The sequence below is a fragment of the Ahaetulla prasina genome, chromosome 3, assembly GCF_028640845.1.
Source record: "Ahaetulla prasina isolate Xishuangbanna chromosome 3, ASM2864084v1, whole genome shotgun sequence".
Lineage (NCBI taxonomy): Eukaryota > Metazoa > Chordata > Lepidosauria > Squamata > Colubridae > Ahaetulla > Ahaetulla prasina.
In genome coordinates, this window is record NC_080541.1 from 188,160,307 (window position 1) to 188,178,480 (window position 18,174).

Consider the following 18,174-nt stretch of genomic DNA (forward strand, 5'->3'; position numbering starts at 1 on the left):
ATTAGATTTCTTATACAAAAGATTAAACTGCAGCAGACAGGCTCTGGTTTGGCCATATAATGATCAAAGAAGAAACTCTCTCTCTCTCTCTGTGTGTGTGTGTGTGTGAGATGGTGTATTGCTTATCTTTATTGGGTCCATCTTTTTCTCTCTGCCATTTCTCACTGCCTCGTTCCTCTGCTATTCTGAGATTCTTTTAAACTTAGTAGTATGAAAGATACTACATAGATATCTAAAATAAAGTTTTTGAAGATGGAAGTGTACCAAAAAAAGTTGTCATTAATTAGCAACTTACCTTGAAAACCTGACAGACAGCTTCATCCAGCATTTTCCAGTCCAATTTCCCATTCACTTTGCTACTGCCCAAATAAAACTCCTGCTGCTTCAAGTCCTGGAAGCCAAACCAGATATACAATGTGGCTGGGGATGTTTACAATGGCAACTCATTAAAGTTATATCCCCTTCCCCAAATATGTTCCATATGAGACATATTGTCCCAAACAGTGATCTCTCCCTTCTTGTAATTAATGGTACTTACTCCTTTGATGATGTGCTGAGGTGGCATGCGCACCACTATTCGTAGTACCATTTCATCCTTCTGGGTACCAGCACTGATGCCATCCATTGGCGACAGTTCTAGAAAAGCAAAATTCAAGAACATTATATTTGATCCCCTCATTTTAGTCACTGAGAAATCCTGCCTGTCAGATTGAAATTGAATTAGTTGCACCGTATTTGCCCACTAAAAAATTCTATTTATTCTTCCCCCTCCATCGAGTCCAGAAAGTAGAATATTTTTTTAATTATTTTTAAAATTAATTTTTAAAATTATTTCCAAAACCTGATGGGACAACTAAGAACTCTGCTTTGCTTTATTTGAATTTAGTAGCCCATACAGAGAAAGCCCTTATGATTTGAGAGGAAGAAGATTTGCTGTTCCATTGACAATCGTTCCTTTTTCACTCCACTTCAAATTTTTACACACACACACACACACGTGTTGGTTTATATCCAACTTTTCTCCATCAATTTTCTTTAAAATCTGTCATCAATTCTGGTTTTAAAGTGCTTCCAGCTATCCTGTTTCTCATATCTTCTCAAAAGCTGAACAATCTTGGCATTTCTACTTTCTTTTTCTTTTTTAAATAACTCATTCATTCCAAAAGCTAGAAATGTAATAGATGTAGTTTTCTGGTCAAACTTTCGTAAATACTGGCTTTTGCATATAATTTCTGATTAATAATTTTATGAATAATATCAGTTTAACCTGTGATTTTTATTTCCCTGGTGTATGTTTTGAAACTGTTTTAATGTCTTTTTTAATAAACAAATCACTATTTTTAGAACTTTGTCTATGGCTTCTTTTTGAAATATCAGATTTTCCTTCAGAATCTCTGATTCAATTTTACAACAGCGTATGAGATGATTAGATTAGACAGACACATGCATGCAAGTGTGTACGCTGTAAAATTAGTCTTTGGGTCTAATCTTATGCTTCTTCTCCTGGGGCATCTGTTCAAATATTGAATGTTTCTTCCCCCCGCCCCCAATTTAGATTCATGGATTCTAACACAGAACAGCTGGTTTCCAATTGTTATGGGTTCAAAAGAAAAGATCCATTTTGTGCAAACCCCTAATTACAACATGTCACATTCTCCCTGATAAATCATTACCCTCTCTTTCCCTTATGAACCAATTTTGATTCTATCTTTTAAGCGTAGTTCATTAAACAACAACAACATGAGAAGATCCTGACTGAGACGCAAAAAGTAAATTGCTATCTATAGTTGTAGATCCCATTTCCCCCTTTTCTTTGGTTACCTGTATCAGTTAAACTGGGACTGAAAGAGTGACTCAGCTGTAATCCTAAGGAACGTCTTGGGGAAGATGCAGCAGATGAGCTCAAAACATGGCTTGGGATAGATGATGGCCCAGGTGCTACCTTTAGCCGGTCATTTTCAGCTTTCAATAGATCTACTTCCAGCTAAAGGAAATGAACAAAGAGCAAAAGCTGGGATAATATACCTAATAAGAACAACAACACTCATTCACACCATTCATTATTTAGGGGGCTTACACACCACTCCTATCCAAACGGATCTGAGCAGTTTACATATCCAATTTATGTAAATGTGGTTAAAAATTACAGAATTAAAACCAAGACAACAAAACACACAGCACTATAATAAATAAAACTCTACATTCATTACACTTTGATTATGGAAACAGTAACGGCAATAGTTTATTGATTGATTAGTCTTATGAGCATATCTTAATTATAGGAAGAAGCAGCTTGTAACAGTCCTGTTGAAAAAAACAGGTTTCGCAGCTTTTCTGCAACCCAGGAGGATAAGGACTATCCTGATCTCAGGGGGATCAGTGTTCAAAAGAAAGGGACAACTGAAAGGGCCCACTGCCAAACCCAACTTCTGAAGATGGCAATTGAACCAAACTGAAGTGCTCTGTTGGATCTTATAAGACAAGCAAAACCAATTTGGAGAAGGCAGTCCTGAAGACATCCAGGTCCTATGTCCATGATGGCAAACCCATAGGTGGCATGCAGAGCCCTCTCTGTGCGTTTGTGCACCATCGCCCCAGTTCAGCCAGCTGGTGGTTGGGTTTCCGACATGCGCATGCATGCAGGCCAGCCAGTCATCAGGTTTCGGAGGCATGCATGTGCACCAGCCAACTGGTTGGGTTTACGGTGCTCTGGCATGCGTGCATGCGGCTTCTGGTTTGGGCACTCTGAGCCAAAAAGGTTCGCCATCACTGTCCTATGTCATGCACATTGAATTGCACCTGGCAACCAACATTATGGATCCCAGATCCCAGAGACTAAAGACTCAGTAATAAATTCTAAGCCTGAACTATTGGAAAAAGAGGTCTTTAAAACCAAATGTAGTTTTTGTATTTCTTTTCCACCAGTGAGCAGGTGCTTGGTAGCACTTTATTTTGTTCATTAGCACTGATGTCAAACCTGCAGTAGTGAAAGTTAAGCAATAAAGAGGACAGCAGGGCTTTCCTGTTTCCTAAGCAAAAGAAACTACAAAACTACATTAGTTCTTGCTTGTGCTCTGTCTCTCGCTCTCTCTCACTCACTTTCTTTCTCTAACAACATTTATTTTTATTTTTACTTGTGCTGAAACAATGTATTGTATGTGTTTGGAATATTATTAGGAGAAGAAATGGTTCAAGTAACATGTTTTGTTAGCCATAAGGTATGCAACTGACCTTATTTAATTTTTTAATCTCAAGAAATATGTAGGGCAGTGAGTCACACTGTGATCATGATGAGTTTAAAAATAGAAAAGAGCCTCCATTGGCACTAAAGAGCCACTAAAGCCACTAAAGAGGCTCTTGACCTTTTAAAAAATCCTTACGTTGGGGAAAGGCATTTGGAAATTAATCAAAACATTTAAGGATCAATAACCCAATAAATAACCATTTATTTAAAAATAGAATCAGTAGTATCAGCTGCGTGTAATGTGGGGCATGTATCATACAATTGTTTTATTATTTAATGAAAATACACAACAGGCATTCAGAAATTGATCCCCATAGCAATGTACAAACTGCAATCTGAGCCATAATGCAGAGCACCAGTCCTACTGTTCTGACCTGGCTCCCAAACATGGCAAACCCTCTGTAGTTAAATAAATGTTCCCTTTATTAAGAGCACCAGCAGCCCCGGCAAAATTTTATTTTTTTATTTGCATTTATATCCCACCCTTCTCCGAAGACTCAGGGCGGCTTACACTGTGTTAAGCAATAGTCTTCATCCATTTGTATATTATATACAAAGTCAATTTATTGCCCCCAACAATCTGGGTCCTCATTTTACCTACCTTATAAAGGATGGAAGGCTGAGTCAACCTTGGGCCTGGTGGGACTTGAACCTGCAGTAATTGCAAGCAGCTGCTGTTAATAACAGACTGTCTTAGCAGTCTGAGTCACAGAGGCCCTTAAGGCCCTTAAATTGTCTCTCTCTCTCTCACACACACACAGTAAGCTAACAAGTTTGTCCGGCAGGGAGATGAATGTTTGCCACAGCTATTTATCTCCGCCCCCTGACTTTCATCCTACACTGCCTTCTCATCTGATTTGGCTGCTGGAGGGGCCGGTGGCCAACAGGCCACAACACCTACCTGCATATTATGCATAGTTTCACGCAGCTGATCCAGCTGATGGGCAGAGTTTAGGGCTTCCAAACGAATATCAGTCAGTTTCATTTCTTTTTCCCATAGCTCTGAGCGTAATTCTGAAACCTCCTTTTTCTCTGGTTCTTCCTCATTGGTCTGGAAAATTCTGCGTAGGGAATGAAAAGCCATTAAAACAGAGGATAAAAGACAAGTATGTGCACAGGATTAACGTTATGTCAAATTTAATCTAATCTGCTGATTCTAAACAAGAAACAAGAAAACACAGACTTCAGAGGATAATTAGAACTGCAGAAAAAATAATTGCTACCAACCTGCCTTCCATTGAGGACCTGTATACTGCACGAATCAAGAAGAGGGCCGTGAAAATATTTACAGACCCCTCGCATCCTGGACATAAACTGTTTCAACTCCTACCCTCAAAACGACGCTATAGAGCACTGCACACCAGAACAACTAGACACAAGAACAGTTTTTTCCCGAAGGCCATCACTCTGCTAAACAAATAATTCCATCAACACTGTCAGACTATTTACTGAATCTGCACTACTATTAATCATCTCATAGTTCCCATCACCAATCTCTTTCCACTTATGACTGTATGACTGTAACTTTGTTGCTGGTAATCCTTATGATTTATATTGATATATTGACCATCAATTGTGTTGTAAATGTTGTACCTTGATGAACGTATCTTTTCTTTTATATACACTGAGAGCATATGCACCAAGACAAATTCCTTGTGTGTCCAATCACACTTGGCCAATAAAATTCTATTCTATTCTATTCTAATCTTCCCAAATACCAAACTGCCCCACACAAGCCTTCCCTCTTCTGCCTCCAGTACAGTTGGAGGCTGGACTTACTCAGTGGTATCCATGCCTACAGAAGAGGAGTTGGAAGATTTGATGGAAGGAGAAGCTGTTTCCATGGATCCGTGTTGCAGTTTTGGTGATGATGGTGCTGAAGAATCAGGGGTGGCGATTTCCTCTATATCAGAATAGGAGGAGGCAGATTTTGGACCCTTTTTGATGCTGAAAGCTTTGTTGAAAGAACTCCTTAACTGAAGAGGAAAATACAGATATAGAAAAGGTTAGGAAAGCCCACCCAGAGTCTTCATTAAAACAAAACTTCACTAAAAATTCCCCTCTAATCATTTTGAATACTTTTCAAGACACTCAGTATCCTTGATTGTTTTTTAAAATATAATTGCATGTATCATATTCCAGACAGTATGTTTCTAACATTAACATTAAGTAAGCCAACAGCTGCTTTATACGCTTTCAAATACAGATTACATTTAATTAATTACTATTTAAGATACAGATTAATATGCATTCAACCCATAAGCATGCACTGGGTGGAAAATTCCCCCCCCCCAAACATCTTTAAAGAATAGGAATGCAAGCATATAAAAGGTGCTTGAAAGGTTAAGGAGTATCTATGATTTGTGTTCAGTGCACCTTAATTAAGCTCCCTAAGCTACCAGCCAGCACACCTAAGAGAATTCAGCAGCAATACTGGTTGGTTTCAAGCAAGCCAATGTAAATAAGTTGGGCCAGGGAGTGGGGCCGTGAAAGCCCTTTTGACAAAAGTAGGCTTGCTCCCCTTCACCTCATGGCATGTGAAATGCCTCAAGCTGAGTCAGCTGCTGGCAAGGAAGTGAAAGTATTCTAAATGTCACTATTATTATCTCGCCATGAAAAGAACCAGACTGCTTGCATGATTGGAAACCATAAATCTGAGTCCTTGAGGGAAGCTAAATATATAAACCCTGTTTGTTTGAAAGAAAGTTTGCTTGAAAGAAACACAGCCCAGCATGTCCTGAGATTCCAAAGCAATAATGTATCTGTTGCAGGTTAGGGAAAATGCAGATATGTGGTGGGTCCTTCTCTCCCCACCCCCAAGCAGCTAGTATAGGAACATAAATAAATGATTTTATTCTGCACACTAATAAAGTAAACCATATTCAGACATGTCCAAGATGGAAACTTGGACCTGTCTGAATATGCACTAGAGTCAATAATCAGCAACAACAATGGCACAGATCAACTGAGAACTTACATATAATTGCTGCCATTGTTGTGTATGTCTAAAGTATCAGAAGGTGATTTGTTCAAAGTGTTCTGGAATTTTAGCAACAAGAATTGTTGCTTCTCATGGGAAGCAAGTGATGGTAGGGTTTTATCTGAGCACAAAAATCTTAAAAGGTGAAGAGAATGACATTTGGACAAGAGGTTTATAATCTAATTATAATGCACTACCACTATCTCTTTATGGAAACTTGGATTCTTAGGAGTAGACAAGACTCATCTCAGAAGAGCTGATGCTTTACCTGTGGCTATTTAGGAAGGGAACTTGGTTAGGTTAGAAGTTTATTATAAACATGCCGTAATTGATTCCTTGGATCACATGATAGCTTTTTTCAAAGCAGGGGAAAAAGATACTGAGGGAAGTCTGAGCATTCAAAAGGTTCTAGTGGTAGTCACCACATTTCTAGTCATTGCTCTAGTCATTGCTTGGGAACTATTTGTATGTCTATAGGTCTATCATAGACAAAAAAAATGGGGTGTAAATGTAAATTTGAAATCTTTATCCGAGGAATAATAAAATAAATAAATAAATAAATAAAACAAACAAACAAACAAACAAACAAACAAACCAGGAAAGGGACAGGGAGACAGATTAGAATTCATACATTTCTTCTTGTCACCATGATAGGCAAAGAAGTAATTGTACTGATAACATGCACACTATTTGTTACACATTCAGACATTAGTCCTATCGTTAAGTTACATTGTTAAGAGCACCATTTTATTCCTGTTTTAGGAAGGATTAGGAAGGAACAATAAACTGATTTTGCAGTATTGCTGATCATGTCAAGGATAACCTGCAGTATTTGTAAAATGCCACAACATCAAACAGTCACATTTTCTAAGCTTTCTGGGTGTGAATAGACCCTTCTGATGCTTATAAATTCATCCAGTTATAAAGCACTATCCTCCTGGACATTATACATTTGGAATTTAAATATGCTCCAACAGTCAATTCTCCATGCCTATCTTTCTTGAAATCTGATACTGATTTATCACATTTACAAATAAGTCTAGGTGGCTTCCTTTGCCCTTAGACAGTATAAGCTCTTATATTTTAACAGAAGTTTTAACAGTTTTAATGGAGTTTTAACGGAAAGCTCTTCATCAGAAATGAGAACTAAAAGATGAGTATATTCATCTTGTACTCCAAAGCCTTGCTATTAAAAGACCAAAAAAGCAGACTTTTCTTTCCAAAGCATACTGTAAAAATTTTTTTTAAAATAAGAAAATAGTTGTATGCTTTGCTCGTGAAAGGACTAAGTAATGCATGACTTTAATCATGCTCAGGCAGAGCATGCAACATGCACACACACACTCACACAAACACAAAACAAGCATCAATTCACATGTGTATTGAGACAGTAGCAGGAGGAACAGCCACTGTAATGGGTGAAGATAGCACTGTAATGGAAAATAGGGTTTATTCTAATTATCATACTTCTAATCTGCCCATTAACACAATTCTTGGGGCAGATCTCAGAAATGCTGTTTTTCTCCCTCCCAGTCTCTGAAGCAAAAGGGGAAGAAAACTAACTCAGTGAATTGTTCTCGGTTTAGCTTCAAATGGCAGTTACTAGTATCTAGGACTTGGAATGGGACAACTCACCCAACTCACAGCCAAATGTCCACAGTTAACTAGTCACCGCCAACTCACCACCACCATATTGCCATGGCCAGCTCGCCGCAGGAGATCTCACCATGGAACAATTCAACAATTCAATTTAATTATTTAAAATAATTTTAAAAATATTTTAATTTTTGTCATTCACATTTCATTCTGTCCCTCCTTTGGCATCCTTTCTTTAATGATTATATTCCACTATTTCTTCAATATTAGTGTAACTCTTGTTCTGCAGCAAATTTTCCTGTGACAAATTGGCTATGGCAACCTGTCCCACGATGAGTTGGCTGTGGCAAGTTGGCCATGCTGAGTTGTCTTAGATCCTCCAAGACTTGCATTTTGTTCGTTTCAGCCTCCTGCAAGCTGTGAATGCTTGGAATCCTGCCTGGATATTCCACGAACAATACCTGACCTCACTAGTAAGAGCAGTGGGTCTGTTTCCAAAATGGAAGCCCACTTAGGGAGGGAGATATTGCCTGGCAACCCTAACCCTGGCAGAAACATTCCTGATAAGATATGCCCACACAGAAATAAAAGAACTGTCATAACTTTTTGAATCTTGTTTTTGGGTCATTGAAACTAAATAAGCCTAAATATCAAGAGACCCAAACAAAACTAATACTGAATACGAGAAGCATCATCAAACTACTAGGGTTACTTTGTTATTATTTATTTAAACAGCTTTACTTATATCCTTCAATAAATATTTTTAACAACTTATCAAAAAATTCTCATGGTGATATTATATGCAATCATTTCTAAATTGGGAATTTTTCCTTAACGTAAGAGGAATTGTTTAACTTGTGGTGTCTCTCTCTCTTCAGCTACCTGTAGAACTATTTCAAATGACAAAAAAGGAAGATACTTAAAATCTATTCATATAAATATACTTCCTTCTTTAATGACAACTATATTATGCTTCTATGTACCATAAGACTGGAACACAGTCTTTAAAAACAAACTACAAATGGAAACTGATTAATAAATATTAGTTTGTGAAAAGCGCAATGTTTTTCAGATTCAATAGGGCAGATTCAAAATAATATTATCAACAGATATGAAACTTTCCCCCAATCCCAGTGCAGTGCCTCTTACAGTATGACTTGGCAGTGCAAGTATACGAGCAAATGGGACGGTTAGTTTCACAAGTGTTGAGCTGTCCCATATACAATGGAGTGACCAATCAGGAGTAAAACATAAGGAAAGGACTGGAAAGAAGGTGGAAGGGAAGTTCCAAGCTTACCTCATATACCTGAAAATAAAAAAGTGTTGTAGATCAGCATTGAAGGAAGAAAAGGGAAAAAACAGTAGAGCAAGACTTAATCATGCACTCAGCTCAGAGCTCCCTGCCCAGAAGAAGCAGGGATGTTCAGCATACAGAGGCAGAACAGATTCCTATCCAGTCTTCCTAAAGGGAAGACACACAGACTGGGCAGAGAGCTGGGGGTATAGCTCTCCTTGAAATAGTGGGGAAATACCAGAGCTGTAAGGGTAACATACAGGAAAAATAAGGACTCACATTAGAAGCACAAATAGTGACTTGTCATGCAAAAAAAAAGTTGTGAAGAATTAAGAATAATTGCACATTATTCTCTGTCTCAAAATGTTTCACTTCAATTACTTTTCTTTTTTTCTGTTTAAAGAGAGCTTAATAACTGAGTCTTTTCTGTTCTATATTCTGGCTCTAAACAAACTTTTGGAATGAGAACAGAAAAACATCAAATAATTAAAAGTTAGAGATGGAATTGAGTGGACAGGAAAAAAAGGCATATTGTGTACCTTTTAAGTGCGTGTGTTTGTTTTTAATAAAAATCCATGATGAAATGGATATCACTTCCCTTGATCTGATAGGCCATCATAATTAAATATGATTGGTGTATACTTCATAGTCCATAGCTTAGCAGTGGATGAATTCCACCAGTAGCAAGCAATTTTATGTTTGAATTCAAGAGCAAAATAATGCAAACTAAAATTCTGTCAGAAATATTTTCTCCAAGCAGGTATAGCTACTGTTATAGATAAGAACCCTGGAATAACCATGGTTGTCATTCTATTACCTATTCTGACAAAACACTGCATGATTTCATATTCATAAACTGTAGAAGTAAACTTAATTTCCTTGGCTTCACTTCTCTCTTGACCTACCCAGCTTTTCTTCTTCTTCTTCTTGGCATCTGCATCTTTGCCACTACCAATGCTAGAATGGCTGGTGATGCTATTCAGGCTGGATATACTATCTGATGAGTTTTGCCTCTTGATTCGTAGTTCTGGACAACAGGGAAAAGAAAAGACCATTCAGAATGTGCTTATAGACTTGTGTACTTGTGCAACGTTGCATTCCCTTCAGTTTGCAGGCTCAACTTCAAACAATGTTAAGTATAAAAACAGACATATATTAAATGTATATCAGGCTGTAAGATAGCCTGTTATTAAAACACAGTAGCCTGCAATTACTGCAGGCTCGAATCCCACCAGGCCCAAGGTTGACTCAGCCTTCCATCCTTTATAAGGTAGGTAAAATGAGGACCCAGATTGTTGGGGGGGCAATAAGTTGACTTTGTAAATATACAAATAGAATGAGACTATTGCCTTACACACTGCAAGCCGCCCTGAGTCTTCGGAGAAGGGCGGGATATAAATGTAAATTAAAAAAAATATAGAAAAACAAGAAAGCCTATTTTTAAAAATCCCATCTCTCTTCTGTAGTTTCTTTCCATTAATTTAATATTATCTCAGAAAAGTTAGGATTCTACATGAAAAGCAATCAGCTTATTTATGTAAAATATACCAACTCAAGATTCAGAATAGGGAAGTGGAGGATACTAGGGAAAGAGATGTATAAGTGCAATATACATGCAAAACCAGGAATTGATTGCCTTTTAGTTTTCATTCATATTGCTTTCCCCGCTGCCTAGTAGATTCTGGCATTGACTGATGTTGACACACACAAATATACACCAAATCTATCATGGAGAAGATGCAGATAAAGATATCCTCAAGAATCATGAGCATCAACTGCTGTCCTCACCTTTGGGTGTAATATCAGTTCCATTCAAGGCCCCTTGGATAACAGCCTGGGCTTCTGAATTCTTCTTCTTCAAGAAATCAATAGTTTCTCGCAAATCTAACAATTCAGTGTCCTGAAAGACATTGCGTAATGTATTAATGCCCTTGGGTTTTATTCTTTCACTAAGAATTCTTCTGAGTAATATTAGGGAAAAGCCATTTTTCTTATAATCCAAACAGTACAAAGAAGCTGCATCTATCCAGGATTTTAATTTCTCAAAACAATACCAGCTTAATGTTTCTTTCAGGAAAGAATGGTTTAATTTTCTGAGTGTAGTGTCCTAGTTTTTCTTTCAGTAAAACAGCTAATTAAGCATGAGAAAAGGATTACTATACCTATTGTACTTATTTTTGTGTCTTTTAAAGAGGCAACCAGCAAATGCTCAGTCTTACATATTGGAAAAAAGAACCCAATCACTAAGTACATGCTTGATGGACATTACCTTACAGATGACCCCCACCCTGTCAAAGATCTTGGAGTTTTCATATCTAATGATCTAAGTGCCAAAGCCCACTGCAACTACATAGCAAAAAAGGCTCTAAGAGTTGTTAACCTAATCTTACGTAGCTTCTTTTCCAAAAACACCACACTACTGACCAGAGCATATAAAACATTTGCTAGGCCAATTCTTGATTACAGCTCGCCTGTCTGGAACCCATACCACATTTCTGACATCAATACAGTTGAGCGTATCCAGAGGTATTTTACAAGAAGAGTTCTCCACTCCTCCGTAACCAACAAAATACCTTATCCCACCAGACTTGAAATCTTGGGTTTAGAAAACTTGGAACTCCGTTGCCTTCGACAAGACCTGGGCTTAGCTCATAGAATCATCCGTTGTAATGTCCTTCCTGTTAAAGACTACTTCAGTTTCAACTGCAATAATACAAGAGCTACCAATAGATTTAAACTTAATGTCAACCGCTCCAATTTGGATTGCAAAAAATATGACTTCTGTAACAGAATTATCTGTGCTTGGAATGCATTACCTGACTCTGTGGTCTCTTCTCATAACCCCAAAAGCTTTAACCAAAATCTATCTACTGTTGACCTCACCCCATTCCTAAGAGGACTTTAAGGGGCGTGTATAAAAGCACAAACATGCCTACCATTCCTGTCCTATTGTTTCTTTCCCTATATATAGGGAAAGAAACAGAGGTTAAAAGGAAGGTTAAAAGGAAGAAACAGCTGCGATCACACATTGCTCCCAGAAGCACGAAGCTGAAGCCTGAAGATGACGAATGAGACTTCGTCGAAACGTCGCCAATACACTTTCAATTTTACACGGGAGAAAACCCGAACAACCAAAGACATATATATATATATATATATATATATATATATATATATATATATATATATATATATATATATATATATATATATGTCTTTGGTTGTTCGGGTTTTCTCCGTGTAAAATTGGAAGTGTCTTGGCGCTCACGAAGTCTCATTCGTCATCTTCAGGCTTCAGCTTCGTGCTTCTGGGAGCAATGTTTGATCGCAGCTGTTTCTTCCTTTTAACTGCTAGTGGGGGTTTGAACTGATTGGGTGGGAGCTTGGCTGTGCTCTGATTGGATGGGGTTTTTTCTGTGCTCTGATTGGATGGGGGTGTGTCCTGTGTTGGTGGGGGCTTGGTTGTGCTCAGTCTAATCTGTGCTGCAGGGGGATTTGAGCTGGTGAGCTGCACTGCTGCTGTTTGGCTTCGTGTTCATGGTCGTGCTACATCTTCGTAGTGGGTGTCAGTCTGCTGCATGTATGGATTGGAGGGGTTTGAAGTGGCTAATGTTGCAGCTGCAGTCTGGCTTCTGGTCCTTGGTCGTGCTTCCTGATCAGTGTGGGTTTGGGTGTGCTTTCTGGGTGGATGTGTGGTGGTGACATCCTGTGTGGACCTCGTGAGTGTGGGTCTGGTGTCATTCCTCGTGTTAGGGACACGTTTGTCAATAAGGACAGGTTTCCAAATGGCTGGTAGGCGGGAGGTATCATCTCGTTTGTTCATGCTGTGTGGGCGTTTTTCTATCTCGATGGCTTCTCTGATTATTCTGTTGTTAAAGTGTTCAGTTTTGGCGATAGTTCTGGTCTTTTTAAAGTCAATATCGTGTCCTGTGACTTTAAAGTGTTGGACCAGGGAAGAAGTTGGTTCCTCTTTTTTGAATGAGTTCTTGTGTTCTTCAATGCGTGCACTTATTCTTCTGTTGGTTTGTCCAATGTATGTGGTGGGGCAGGCGGTGCATGGGATTTCATATACTCCTTGATTTTCTAACTCAATTTTGTCTTTGGGGTTTCTTAGGATGGTGGATATTTTTTGGTTTGTGCAGAATGCTGTCTTGATGTTACACATCCACCCAGAAAGCACACCCAAACCCACACTGATCAGGAAGCACGACCAAGGACCAGAAGCCAGACCGCAGCTGCAACATTAGCCACTTCAAACCCCTCCAATCCATACATGCAGCAGACTGACACCCACTACGAAGATGTAGCACGACCACGAACACGAAGCCAAACAGCAGCAGTGCAGCTCACCAGCTCAAATCCCCCTGCAGCACAGATTAGACTGAGCACAACCAAGCCCCCACCAACACAGGACACACCCCCAGCCAATCAGAGCACAGAAAAAACCCCATCCAATCAGAGCACAGCCAAGCTCCCACCCAATCAGTTCAAACCCCCACTAGCAGTTAAAAGGAAGAAACAGCTGCGATCAAACATTGCTCCCAGAAGCACGAAGCTGAAGCCTGAAGATGACGAATGAGACTTCACGAAACGTCGCCAAGACACTTCCAATTTTACACGGGAGAAAACCGAACAACCAAAGACCTATATACAAAGACCCGCGAAAAGCTCAGAAAACAAATATATATATATATATATATATATATATATATATATATATATATATATATATATATATATATATATATATATATATATATATGCTTATACTTCCTTGTTTCTCATCATATATATATTATATATTATATAATCTTTTGTGTGATGCTTGTGTATATTGTTATGACAAAATTAAATAAATAAATAAATAAATAAATAACAGTAACATGACTGGGGCAAAACCCATGAAAACACAAATATTTACAACCCGTAGACTGCATAAACCTATTCTAAGAAACGGAAAAACTGAAAAGTGTCTAGTATTAAATAAGCAAGGCTGATTCATTTTCTTCTGTTTTATGTTAATTGCTTTGGAAGTATTTTAAGTCTGCACATTGATCCCCTGAATTGTAAATTGTGTCATCAAGTGGCAGTATCTGGATGAGTTTGGTTAATTTTGAAAAAGCTATGTAGAGAAACACCTGATAGGAGACCCTGGGAAATACCAGGGCTATAGATTAGACTGGAAATTGAAAACCCAAAACCCACACTGATCAGGAAGCACGACCAAGGACCAGAAGCCAGACCGCAGCTGCAACATTAGCCACTTCAAACCCCTCCAATCCATACATGCAGCAGACTGACACCCACTACGAAGATGTAGCACGACCACGAACACGGCCAAACAGCAGCAGTGCAGCTCACCAGCTCAAATCCCCTGCAGCACAGATTAGACTGAGCACAACCAAGCCCCCACCAACACAGGACACACCCCAGCCAATCAGAGCACAGAAAAAACCCCATCCAATCAGAGCACAGCCAAGCTCCCACCCAATCAGTTCAAACCCCCACTAGCAGTTAAAAGGAAGAAACAGCTGCGATCACACATTGCTCCCAGAAGCACGAAGCTGAAGCCTGAAGATGACGAATGAGACTTCGACGAAACGTCGCCAAGACACTTCCAATTTTACACGGGAGAAAACCCGAACAACCAAAGACCTATATACAAACACCCGTGAAAACCTCAGAAAACAAATATATATATATATATATATATATATATATATATATATATATATATATATATATATATATGCTTATACTTCCTTGTTTCTCCTCATATATATGTTTATATATTATATAATCTTTTTGTGTGATGCTTGTGTATATTGTTATGACAAAATTAAATAAATAAAAAATAAAATAAATAACAGTAACATGACTGGGGCAAAAACCCATGAAAAACACAAATATTTACAACCCGTAGACTGCATAAACCTATTCTAAGAAACGGAAAAACTGAAAAGTGTCTAGTATTAAATAAGCAAGGCTGATTCATTTTCTTCTGTTTTATGTTAATTGCTTTGGAAGTATTTTAAGTCTGCACATTGATCCCCTGAATTGTAAATTGTGTCATCAAGTGGCAGTATCTGGATGAGTTTGGTTAATTTTGAAAAAGCTATGTAGAGAAACACCTGATAGGAGACCCTGGGAAATACCAGGGCTATAGATTAGACTGGAAATTGAAAAAAACCCAAAACCCAGAAGACAATGGCAAACCACTTCCATATTGTGGCTCAAAATACAACATAGATTATCCATACAATTGCTAAGAGTCAAGTTTGACTCAAGGTAAACTTTACCCTTTTATATAGTAATTTACCCCATTGAAAAAGTATAAACTAATATTTTAACAAATACCCAATGCTGGAGAACAAATTATTATACATACAGAACTGAAAAGTCTCTAGACACAAAAGCAGAGGCGGTTTTCTTCCCCATACTGGAAGTTTTTGCTTTCAGCTGAGCTTAGATCGTATTGCCTAATATCAATGATCTAAGAGAACTAAATAATAATTATAATTTCCTTCTTCTTTAACCATCTACAGCCCTGAGAGGTTAGAAACAACAACTGTTCTTGAACAGGAAAGCTGAAGTGAGTTTTTGCTGCTCCTCTTCTCTGATTTAATGTCTCACCTTTTCTTCTGCAGTGTCTGCCAAGTGCCGCAGACGGGATGTCATGTTTACCAAACTTTGTTCGAATGCTGCTACTAAGTTAGCCTAGTAAGAAAAAGAAGAGCCAATTTTAGTCATAGCCCAATCAAAGTACATAAAATAACTCCAAGGTCATGGTTTTACAAACTTTTTACTAGCGGGAGAATAAAAGTTAGACCCAAAATTCTGAACTTGTAACTAAGAGGAATGAAAATGAGCTTAGATCAAAAGCTCTGCTAAACAGTAGGATTTGGTCTGACTCTCTCTATTATTATTATTCACCTCCCATAGCTAGTTCTGAGATGCAGTTGTAAGACAGGCAATGAATGTTGGCTTGCTTCAAAGATGCTTCAGGCACTGGCTTCCAAGTGTGGATCTAAATTAGGTTAGATATCCCTACAAGCATCTGTTTGAGTAGGGACACCTGTGTGACAAAGACTGGTCAACAGATGGAAGTTCTGACTAATGAAATTTTCTCTGGGGAAAGAGAGATCACGAGATGATCCACTTGTGCTCTGGATAGCTACTCTGCTCAAAACCACTTGCAGCCTCTATGGACATTTGATCTGCAAAAGCCTTAGTTTCTTAAGCACTTCTGGGTGTATATTAATTTACAACTTGAGAGAGAAACCTTCTGACCAACATGAAAGAATAAAGACACGATGAGTAGCCTTGTTTTTTGGAATATTGTATCCAGTTTTGGTCACCATGATATAAAAAAGGCTATTGAAACACTAGAAAGAGTGCAAAGAATAGCAACAAAGATAATTAGGGGACTGGAGTTAAAACATATGAAGAATAGTTGCAGGAATTAGGTATATCTAATTTAATGAAAAGAAGGACTAGGGATGACATGATAGCAGTGTTCCAATATTTGAGAGCCTGCCACAAGGAAAAGGAGATCAACCTATTTTCCAAAGCATCTGAAGGCAGGACAAGAAGCAATAGATGGAAAGTAACCAAGGAGAGAGACAACTTAGAACTTGGAGAAATTTCCTGATAGTTAGAACAATTAATCAGTGGAATGATTTGCTTCCAGAAATTATTGGTGCTCCAAAACTGGAGATTTTTAAAAATGCATTGGACAACCATTTGCCTGAAATGATATAGGGTTTCCTGTCTGAGCAGGGGTTGGACTAGAAGACCTCTAAGGTCCCTTCTAACTCTGTTATTCTGTTAAACCATCTTAAAGGATTTTGACTTAAAAGCAAAAAACTTAACAAGATTGTGATCTAAGAATGTTTTAAACAAATAAAGAGGACAGCAATTTTAGAAAACTAGAAGACTATTCTTTTTTTTGATAAAAGTGCCTTTGAAATTAGTAAAATTAACTAGACAATCAGACTGGACCTTCTTGGGAATGTTGATTGTTTAGCACTAAGGAAAGTAGGTACTTGATAGATTTTATGAAATAAGGATAATATCTAATTACCCTTATCTTATTGGGGCTAATAGGGACTAAAGTGTTAAAGACAGATAAACAGAAGATTACTTTCACCCTAGTAATTGACATACTTTTTTACTTTTTGGCCATAAATATTACAATAACAACCACAGGAAAAGAAGCAAAAAAAAAAAGGAACAAAAAGGAGGGATTCATTACAGAAAAGGCCAGATTTATGGCAGAAAATTTGGCAAGAGAATGATTGAAACGGTTGCCAATAATTTGGATGCTTTTAAAAAGGAAATGGAAGAAAGATTTGCAAAGATAAAAAAAGAATATGAAAGATGACATTCAGAACATTGAAGACTCTCTAGAACAAGAGGTAAAACAAATTAATGATAAAACAGAAATTGTGAAAAGTAAGAAAGAAGTTATAGGAGTAGGAGAAAGATTTGGATATAACGTGGGATTACTTGAACTAAGAGAAAAACAATTTTGTTTAAAATTTAGAGAAATTTTAGAGAAGACCATAGACAAGATATCAAAGAATATTTCCAGGATCAGGTTCCAGAAGGTGATAGATTGAATATAATCCAACATTCCAAAAGTTTCAAAGATGCTGTACTAGTGGAAGAATAGAAGGCCAAGAGAGGGTGCTGTTGCTACATGACAAACAGAAAAGCTTAATAACCTGTCTAATGTTCACTGACAATTTATTGCAGTTGTGCAGCAATACAATCCCGTTAAAACTCTGGAGTACATGGCTTGTTTGTTTAGAACAGCTAAGCTTTGCTGGGATCCCCAGTAACTCTAGTGAAAAATGAACTTCCATTGTATTTCTTTTACTTTGACTAAATTACTTGTGAATACAATAGGAAGGTAGGTAGGTACCCTGTTTCCCCAAAAATAAGACCTCTCCTGAAAGTAAGCCCTAGCATGTTTTTATGTATGTGCCTAATATAAGCCCTATACCCAACATAAGCCCTGCTTAAGAGCCTGTGCAGCTGGCCGCCCACCCATTCTGT

General features: G+C 38.0%; 1 protein-coding gene across 9 annotated transcripts in view; it reads right to left on the reverse strand.

Moving 5' to 3' along the window:
* NAV1 (neuron navigator 1) overlaps positions 1–18,174 on the reverse strand; it is a 282,699-nt gene that overhangs the window by 11,791 nt on the left and 252,734 nt on the right. For all 9 annotated transcript variants that reach the window (XM_058174445.1, XM_058174444.1, XM_058174441.1 and 6 more), the window contains 8 exons: positions 15,748–15,831; positions 10,903–11,014; positions 10,020–10,141; positions 5,024–5,220; positions 4,146–4,305; positions 1,822–1,984; positions 539–636; positions 296–391 (listed from right to left, as the gene is read on the reverse strand). In XM_058174445.1, the coding sequence (XP_058030428.1) occupies positions 296–391; positions 539–636; positions 1,822–1,984; positions 4,146–4,305; positions 5,024–5,220; positions 10,020–10,141; positions 10,903–11,014; positions 15,748–15,831 (1,032 nt within the window). The remainder of the gene's footprint in view (positions 1–295; positions 392–538; positions 637–1,821; positions 1,985–4,145; positions 4,306–5,023; positions 5,221–10,019; positions 10,142–10,902; positions 11,015–15,747; positions 15,832–18,174) is intronic.